Here is a 10,585-nt window from a genome sequence, read left to right on the forward strand (position 1 = left end):
TAAACCTAATTAATTGCATTTAATATGTGGTTAAAATAATATTAGCAATTGTTAAAAATATACACAATTTACATGGTTTTTTCAACCTGACTTAAATTAAAATTTCATAAAAAATATATTCTATACATATTAGGCATGACTTGATTCTGTATGACCAATATAGACAGTGTTATCCTCAGCTTCTGATTTTTGAGCCAGAATCATTTGTTCTCTTATTTTCCATTGTATTAGTGCCTTTTCGCTTTTCATCTTACGAATGCACTTTGCCAGCAACAAGGCAAATATTATCCCGAGAATCTGAAACGAATAATGTATATATTTCTGTTGGGTAAACAATCAATTCCCAGTTTTAGGATAAATATGACATAAGAAGATAGTTGCTTCACTTGTTCTGAGTGAGTGAGTGTATAACTCATGCACAATTTAATTTAATAAACTCTACGCTTTCTCTCTTACGCAGCAATAACATGTCACAGCGAGTACGAATGTAGTAAATATGTAATATGATAAAATTATGTGCATAATGTGCACAACATTTATTATGTACATATATATTTTATTTTATTTAGAACTTACACTACACTTAAAAAATCCTGAATGAATGAAAATGTCAAATTTGTTTTGTCATTTGTTACTGTATGTGTGTATCTTTTATGTATGTATGTTTATTGTAGCTATAGTTCCTCCTAAATAATATAAATAAATAAAGCTCGACTGTCGCTTATAGAGGTATAAGATAAGTAGCAGTCTCACTTACGGAGGTCCATGATGGAAAAACGACTCTCTCTTACAGAGGTTTCTGTTTCTCGCTAATAGAGGTTATGGGAGCTTAAAATTACGGGTCCCGGCTATTACTCTCACTTATAGAGTTTTCTCACTTACCCAGGTTTGACTGTATTTCTATTTAATCCCATTAAAAAGTATATACCTGAATAAACGTGACAGAAACTCCGAGAATGCCGATCACACTGGAGTTTTGCACCAGCATATTGACCAACGCGTTTTGGCAACCAGTACTTCTTATTCTGGTGCAGTATACGTCACCACTCTTTGCGCAACATGATGTTGGGACCACTATTGTATCCGTGTCGGTACTGATAACTACTGTATCGTGGTAACTAGTGAAGTTCATCCCAGCGTAATCTTTGTAAGATGTACTACCACAACAGTTGAGCTAAAACAAATGTTACCTACAAAGTTTTCGATAGAAACAACATTGTAACATACGTCTTATATCGCCAGGAAACTTTTCAAGCGGAAAAAGATATTGGTATTTAAAATATTTTAAAATGCAGTTTTTATAAGAATGTTTCTTTTAAAAACTAATAGCGGTGTAACACGTCTGAACAGATAGAACTGTTGTATGCAATGAAATTTGCCGATGACTCCCCCTCTCACTTGTCATTGTATATTTGGAGTAGCAAACCTCCATATTCTAGAGACTTTACATAAGTGAAAAGAGCGTAATTGCATAAAACGTATTACCCTCCTCTCTCATCCCCCTATTAACCCTGTCGGTACTACTACTGGTTGGACGCTGTGCTGTTTTAACGAAATTGTTGGATTGTAGAGGCAAGGGCTAACTTCACAGCCTATACCTTGAAAATAGTAAATCCGCCAGTGCGTCTGAATTTGAATAATAATAAGTCTTGATTTGAGAAGGTACAAAAAGCGGCCCTGAACTGACCAAAAATCTCTGCTATAGCGCAGACGTCCCGGAAAAAGATTCGATTTAAAAACAACCGCTGAGCATTACTTATATGTATCTTATTTGAAAACGGGTTTGCCAACAGGCATTGCAATACAATATACATCTAGAAACAAACAAAAATGAAAACTAATTGCACTCTTTACGTAGCAAACACACCATGCTACTTAGTTATTTCTATAACAAATAGAATACTTAAAAATATAATTAAATCACAACACACAATTTTGAGAACTCACCAACACAGCAAAAAATATTTTTTTGTTTACAGTTAGTCGCAAACCTAACTGTGCGAATACGAAACTGAAAATTAAAAGTATTATTAGTATCCTATTTGAAGTATCTTAATACTTACTGATTTTTGCAAAGCGTCTAATTCGACACTTATTTCGGAGTCTTCCACGTATTGTTCAACGGGCACCCTGACATAACTACGCAGTTGATTTGTGCTGATGGTGAATGACAAAATGACAACCACGATCTTCAGTATCACCATAATGATCAGGAAAAATGCGTACTGAAAAATGGTAAAGTTTTAAAAGTATTAGCTGATAGAACGCGATCTTTAGGTTATGAATTTGATATTGACATTGTTTTACGATGCTGGAGAATATAGTAAAACCCGCATGTCTGACAACAATTTCTGATGTTACATTATTCTACAAAAACAATTAGATCAGCCAGATCAAAAGATTTATTGTTTCATTTTACAATATCTATATAGGTACTTATATTTTATGTAGAAACTTATATTTTTAGAAAACATTCATTTTATTAACAATCAAGTAGGTATAGGTACACTATTTACAATTTTCTTAACCTACAAAGTAATACTAAAAATTATTAAAAAGGAAATCAAAACAAATTTAAAAAGTTTGGTCCCTATAAGCTAAGCAATAAACTACATCGCTACATCATTTTTAAAGTTTACTTCAGGTCGAAGAGATCGCCAGGTCGAAGAAAAAATCGAAAATCGGACAAATCAAAAAAGTCCTGGTCATATTACTTAGCACATGACAGCGGCTTCATTGAGTTGAATTGCCTCGTAAGTTATGGATTATAATTCCAAAAAACAAATTTTAGTAAAGAGTCCTGGCCAAATCTTTAGTGTTGTCGGATCTATAATTATGTGTCGGATGTTGAAAGCAAGTGACATTTTAACTTGCGCGTAATTCTCTAATGTTTGTTCAATTACGAACAATGGAACGTAAATAACACAACTTATGTTCATGCAATATAAATGTACTTCACGTGTTAGCGATTAAAAAGAGTGGCGGAGAGTTTCTTGCCAGCCCTGCGATTCTGTAATTCAGAATCGCAGGGCTGGCAAGAAACTCTGAGAGCGACCGCCGATGCAAAAACCGCTGTGTGAAAAGTGAGTTACAGAATCGCTACGCCCTTGACTTGCGAACTGGTAGTAAATGTAAATTTAGAATCAATTTATAATCTTTTCTGTTTACGTTCATAAGTGTAAAGTTATTTTGAGTTTAAGTTAGAAAGTTTTTTATTACTAATTATTGTAATCCTTAAAATACCACATTTTAGTATTTTAATTTGTAGTTTACGGCTCAGAAATGCGACTGTTACTTAATAATATACGTGTATATATTTGTGTGTGTATTAAATATGAAGCATTCTATTTTGTCCGGACGCGCAGTGTGTTAACATAGGCACTTCATTTGGCCACAGAAACGACTATAGACGACTCATTGGTCTAGTGGTTAGTACCCCTGACTGCGAATCCATGGGTCCCGGAATCGATCCCCGGCTGAGACGTACATCGATGTGATGAGCATTTGGTGTTGTACTTAGGTCTTGGGTGTTTAAATATGTATTTATATGTCTATCTATCTATAATATGTATGTATATCCGTTGCCTAGTACCCATAACACAAGCTTCACCAGCTTAGCATGGGACTAGGTTAATTGGTGTGAATTGTCAAAAAAACAGAAACGATATAATTATTTATTATATAGTCGAATTTTTAATTAGACGATATCAACTGACGTTTACGGTGTTGTCAGTTTTTAATGAAATAAAAATAGTGTTGTGACAAAGTAAAAACCCCTGAATTAATGATCGGTGATGGCACTAGTCGCCGCCCCGCGCTTTGTAATAAGACGTCAAAAAACTGATTGTAGTTACATAGTACTAGTACCTAACTTATATCAGAGCACTTTTATACAATTTTGAAATAGAAATAATATTCTTTTATTGTTTGAAATGATTGACTATTCACACTCATTGTTCATTCATCTGATTGAACAAGAACTGAACGCATCACTATTACTTTAAATGTGGCAACATTATTTTACAAAGTGACATTAGCTACTGTCAGTTGGCTTAGTCTAATTAAAAATACGACTATAGATCTTAATTCGTCCTGCATGCAAATAAATTAATTGAAGTATAATTGCTTATAATAAGATACATACCATGTTCACCAAACACGTGCTCTGTTTAAGACTACCGAAGAATCCAAATAGCGTCACTATGAAGAGTCCCATGCCGAATAGAACGCACAGTAGGGACGGTGTTACGAAACGACCACTTTTAGCTGCCTCGTAGAAGAAGGAGAAGTTGTGGTAGTGCGTATATACTGATATTCCCAGCACGACCATAAGACCAGCAATAATCTGTAATATAAAATATTCTTACTTATACTTATGGACTTCTGTTATGGATTGAGGTTCTTAATTTCATTTAGATTTTCGAAAATTGTCTATTAGACTACTGTTGAATTCTATTGTTGTATCAATATAACTCGATACAAGTTGTATAAAATGAATACCTCAAACAGAATTAGGCGGCCTCTTCCCAACGATAGTAAGGAAAAGAAACAAAATGCAAAAAGTATGAAACTACTGATATTTTTTTTATGTAATAGGAGGCAAACGGGCTTACGTGATGTTAAGTCCTCCGCCCATGGACATTCACATTGCCATAAGGCTCGCAAGTGCGTTGCCGGTCTTTCAAGAATTGGTACGCTCTTTTCTTGCCGGACCCTAAGTCGAATTGGTTCGGAAATACTCCGATGGGCAGCTGGTTCCACATAGCGGTGGTGCGCTTCAAAGAATTGCCTTAAAACGCTCAGTTGTGGAACGTCGAGGTGATACGGATGGTATAATCTCAACGTCTTTGATGGTATTATCGTTCTATGTATATTGTATATACAATTACCTGTGTAAAATACTTTTATAAACAAGTATATACATATATAATATATTTGATACACATGAAACTTAAGTATGTAAATAGAAATTGAAGAGAGTAATTATTGAGCTTCTTCCCAGTTCTCTCTCTACTTTCTGAACGGGTAGGAAAACAGTTGACGATTTTTTGATACAATAAAATGGATATTTAGGTAAAAAGAAAGTGCACTAGCACCTGAGATTCCCTGTGTAGTGGGCAGCCAGTCTCTTCCTTTTGACAGGATAATGGCAATAATTCTACATAACATATTTTATAATTAAACTATTGTTGCACAATAAGTATTTTTTGTTTCAGCACAGGACAGGTTGAGATGTTGTTTAAGAATTAGTGAATGTGTCAAGTTATGAATCGTTAGTGATTTTTTTTATGGCTCTGGCACGGTTTGTGCATTAGCCAGCGTCAAGTATAAGATTTTTTTTTGAAGTTATACTTCTTTAGGCGCGTTATGAAAAATTGATGAGAGTGAAATTTTACGATGCGCGCGCACCTGAGACACAAAGTTGTCAGTGTGATTATAGCGTGCGCGAGCGAGATGGGAATAAGACAATCTACAAGTAAAAAGAAATAGAATATGCGTGAAGTTAGCAGCTATGCCAAGAATGTTGAATGAACATAATGACATTTACCTTTTAAACAAATAAAGGAGTTTTAATTATTTTTTCAAAGAAATTTAGCAATGCTTTTTCACAAAGACCTATTGTTACTTAGTTAAAAGGTTATGAAACATACGTAGTTATTAAATTGAATGAATAATATAATATTATTAAATTATTAACGTTAAATATTTGTTATTAATTATTTAATATTTTAAAAAAATAAAGAAAGCCAAGGAAGTATAACTTCTTACGCGCGTACATAAGTACACGCACCCTTTTTTTATAATTCGTGCTTGCCTTAGAACTTTCGACCATGTCCTCCATGTACGGTTTAGGCACTCGCCCGGTACCGCTCCCAAAGGCCGAGAACAAATTTTAAATTAAATTAACTTGCCCCCGAACCGGGAATCGGACCCGGTACCCCTCACCTATCTGCCACTTATTAAGACCGCAAAGAAAGTATTTAAAGATGAAAAAATAATAAGTGTCGGAATTCAATTTATAATTATTTGATAATTTATGTAGGTACGTAACCCTGTACGTAATTAATTTCAGTTGTTATCTTACTCGTATAGTCAAGCGATGTGTGTAATAAAAACATATGTTTATTTCAATATGATTACCTTTTGTATAGTTGTTTTGTAGGTTCACCCGGCTGTGTACCTTGACTTTCTGTCTATGTGCGCATTTAACATTCGGGCTTGCCTAAGACCCAAAAAGTCGACAGCGTGCCTGATCACCTACTTGCACTATTAGATTGACAAACGATCATGAAACAGATACAAAAATCTGAGGCCCAGACCTAAAAAGGTTGTAGCGCCACTATTTTTTTTAACTTTTGTATAAGAAATTGCTTATAGACCTTTTTTTTTTTATAGAACGGGGGGCAAACGGGCAGGAGGCTCACCTGATGTTAAGTGATACCGCCACCCATGGACACTCTCAAGGCCAGAGGGCTCGCGAGTGCGTTGCCGGCCTTTTAAGAATTGGTACGCTCTTTTCTTGAAGGACCCTAAGTCGAATTGGTTCGGAAATAAATAGAACTTTTATTTAGTTCCATTCTCACGACATTGCAGCAACCTTTTGACGAAAACAAGTCAAAAAGTATATCTTATAATATTTCCAAAGACTTCGAGATCTTTCTATTCAGAGGTTTCAGTTCTGTATTACGTCTTTGCTATTTGTTTTTGCTGTCTTTATTCTAGTTATCACAGAAGACCGAAGAGCTGGCAGCTACCTCGGATAAAGAATTAGTCTAGCTATTCAAAGGGGGAACGCTGCCAGTATCTTCGAAACCTTGCCTAAAGGAACTCCTTTTAATAGTTAGTATTAGTTATTGTTTTTTGTTATATTCATTTATGTTAGTGATCGTTATAATTGTATGCAATGAGGTAGACGTGAAAATTATTAATAGACGTTACAAGAGACATTTTAAAAATAAAACTTTAATCAGCCTGAACTATGTCAATTGCTAACGATGTTACACTTCACTATACGAATCAGTGTTAATTGCGCATTTATCTGCAAACTAACCCTAATACTGGCGCACAGGTAGAGTTCGAACACACAGTCTTAGGAATGAGACTATCTGCGCAAAAACTTTACTGATAGGCATTATTTTTTCCTCAGTGGCGTAATAAAACTATCATATCTTAATAAAAATTTCTTGAGCGTAACATAACATTTGCTTTATAATATAATTATCATTTTTAATAGGAGTATTGGATCCGTCGCTTGGATCTGTATGAAGGATCTGCTCTCGTGAGGTCAGGTCAGACAAGCGTCCCATCGGAGTGCGAGTATGTCCCTTCATTTCATAAAAATGACTTGGAGTACTTTTTGGTCTCTTTCTTAGACATTAAAACGGTACAGCAATAACACTTATACTCACTAATCTATTGTGTAAGATTAGTGAGTGTAAGTGTAAGTAGTGTTAGTCTCCTACTCCTCAGTAAAGATAAACGCCGCTGTCAAATTTGCCGATACGATATTACAAAACAAAGGTATTATATAAATTAAATTCGAAATAATACTCACAATAAACATAGTTGTTATTGTTAAAAGCAGGAACCTTATAGACTTCATCGTGTATTCCGACTCAGTTTTGAAGTGAATCTTCTGCGAGTGTTTGTTAAGCGTCATTTTCACGGATTTTCTTACTAGCACGTTCGACTTGTATCCTCACTGAATCACGAATGATTTTATATCAAAGATAACACGATTGATAGATATGTTTTGGTAAAGTTAATTTTGTCTTTGATAACGTAACACGTCCTCGCACGATTAAGTATGAAATACTAAGACGTAAATTATTTGTGTACTCATTAGCATAACAGACATAGGAAGCCATCTTGATTAAGTCAGTTTCCAATGACTTGCTGCGTTTAGCCTTAGAACGTGAAAATGTGACGTCATACTGTCAATTAGTGACGTGAAGGCTATTGATAGTTAAATGCCTTTTGAGTCGTTTGCGCAACAACTAATAAAATTTAATTTTTAAAATAAGATTTCATTCTGGATTTTATTATCAAGAATACACATACTTCTACATAAGGCAGTCTTCATTGTCTTCCATCTTGTATTTGTTTCAATATTCGAACCCTGTACCTGTATGTTACCACTGCGCCACGGAGATGGTAACTAAATTTACTTCTTATAGTAAAACTCTTAGATCTCTTCTTCCGGGTGTTAGTAACACCGGACTTAAAGTGGGACCCACTCGAGACATAAGTTAGATGAATCACAGTATAAAATCAAAATACATATAATCATTAAGTAAGGAACGTCATAAATGAATGTACGTTTACATTTACGGCCAGTTCTCAAATCAAGGCCGTAGAACCGACGAGAAGAACTGGCAATAAGCACTCCGTTACTCTATTAAACCAATTCATCTTAAAGCAATTAATTATAAAAAAAGCGTTGACCAATGACCCCCATCAGCATATGCATGGCGAAATGATAAAGACAGTAAATTCACCATAGATGCAAAGAATTGCTTCAAACGTTGACTTTTAAATGTTCCAGCTATTTTGGAGCCAACAGGCATAGCAAGAGACGATAGCAAGCGACCGGATTTCGTTGATCCCTTGGAAGATGGGACGGGCTTTGGTATGGGATGCTACTTGTGTGGATACGTTTGCCCCGTCTCACCTGCCTCGGACAAGCAAAAAAGCTGGGCCGACCGCAGAGCAGGCGAAAAATAATAAACGGCTAAAATATAAGTCTTTCCTTCAACTTCGGTTTAGTTCCCTTTGGAGTAGAGACTCTTGGGCCGTGGGGTTCAAGTGCACAGGCGCTAATTAAAGATTTAAGTTGGCGCCTTGTAGATAGTACCGGTGACCTCAATGCTGGTCCTTTCCTCGCTCAACGAATAAGTATCGCAATACAGCGAGGAAATGCTGCCAGCGTTTAAGGTACAGAGACCAAACTTTTTAAAATTGTTTTGATTTTCTTCTTATTAGTTTTTAATTATTTTTATTATTACTATGTAGGTTAAGGAAATTGTAAATTTTGTATTTATTATTGTTATGATTACTATCTAATAAACATCATTACTCTTAGATAATTATTTTTAGTTTTATATTGAGACATTTTGTTCAATGTTTTTTTTAATTATTATTAGTCCTTTTTATTTCAGTAACCCTTTTTAAATATAGTACAGAACAAAATATTTGGTCAAATGTGTCCTGGTACACTTAGGCCTCTTCAAGCTTTCTCGATTTATTTGTTTCCCAGGTTACTCTACACAGCGCCATCTGTGGGTTCCAGATCAACCCTCCATCGCCTGTCCTGTCTACCTCTTATTCTTTTCTCATCTCTTGACTCCCATTCCCAAGACTCAAGACTTTCTGTTGTGAGGCATGGCAGATGTTGTTCTTGAATGTTTTTAAAACCTATCTTAAATATAATCCAGAACTGTTGTTTTGGATTGGTTTAGTATTGATATTGGAAAATATTCACTTATATGTATTGCTATTAATTGATAATACTTATAATTTTTATCCGAAAACAATTTTGTATCGCGTACCAAGTTCTTTGATAATGCGACATGTCTTATCTCTGATACCTGCTTATCAGCTTTATCTAGAATTATGTTTAAATGGAGCGACATGCAAATAAGTCATGTTCGACGTGACACCAATTATGAAAATCCTTTCCATATTTCCTTTAAAAACTTATTACGTAATGGCCAAGAGTTCATTTTTATTGAGACACTAGTAGACTCGGCCAAGCGTTGCTGTGGCTAAGATTTTTGTTATATTACATAGTAGTAAACTTTTCAAAAGAAAAGGTAGGAGAACACCAATCCACCATGCTTTTTTGGTGGTTATGCCATTAAATTGTAGCTAAGGTGAAACGTTGGTAATTATTTTGATAAGGATCAATACCTAGGTACGAATAAAGAGCCTTATCTAGCGGTGGTATTTTAAGAAAAAATAATAATAATAAAAAGACGCTTATTGTGACGTAACTATAGAAGATAGAGACATGCTGTCGCGACATTTCTCATAGATAGTGATGTGTCCTGAAAAATTGTAATACATCATTTTGTTCTATCATTAATAGTTTTCGCAGCGCACACGATTGAAGGAAGTTTTTTGTTTATTTTTTTACACGTTGGGTTAGATTATTAAAGTTTTAGTAAGCATCCCTATTTTTTTTTTAATGAAACATAGCCGGAATAGTGTAGCTTGCCAACGGTGAAAGAATTTTTGAAATCAGTCCAGTAGTTTCGGAGCCTATTCATTGCAAACAAACAAAAAATCAAACCTTTCCTCTTTATAATATTATATATAGTATAGAAATACGTTATGTTTTGACAATATTTACCTAGGATATTTATTTTTACAATACTTTGGAAGAACAGCTTTCCTCTACCGCATTTACAATGGAGAGTGTGTAGAGGAGTTGTTCGGAGTAATACCTGCAGCTGAGTTTCATCACCGGACGTCAAGGCAGAATACAAAATACCATCCGTAACACCTCGACGTCCGTCGTTCCACAACTAAGCGTCTCTTAAGGCAGTTTTTGCCGCCGCACCACCACTATGTGGAACCAGCTGCC

At 35.0% G+C, this 10,585-nt stretch overlaps 1 protein-coding gene across 1 annotated transcript; it reads right to left on the minus strand.

Moving 5' to 3' along the window:
• Positions 1-48: 48 nt before the first annotated feature.
• LOC125049511 (CD63 antigen-like) lies at positions 49-7,846 on the minus strand. Its single transcript, XM_047648860.1, has 5 exons — positions 7,556-7,846; positions 4,145-4,345; positions 2,064-2,225; positions 929-1,174; positions 49-297 (listed from the first exon to the last, which is right to left on the minus strand). The coding sequence occupies exons 1-5, from the start codon at positions 7,658-7,660 to the stop codon at positions 130-132; spliced, it is 882 nt and encodes a 293-aa protein (XP_047504816.1). The 5' UTR covers positions 7,661-7,846; the 3' UTR covers positions 49-129.
• Between the last annotated feature and the right edge of the window lie 2,739 nt (positions 7,847-10,585).

Source organism: Pieris napi, chromosome 5 (genome assembly GCF_905475465.1).
Source record: "Pieris napi chromosome 5, ilPieNapi1.2, whole genome shotgun sequence".
In the NCBI taxonomy this organism is placed as follows: domain Eukaryota; kingdom Metazoa; phylum Arthropoda; class Insecta; order Lepidoptera; family Pieridae; genus Pieris; species Pieris napi.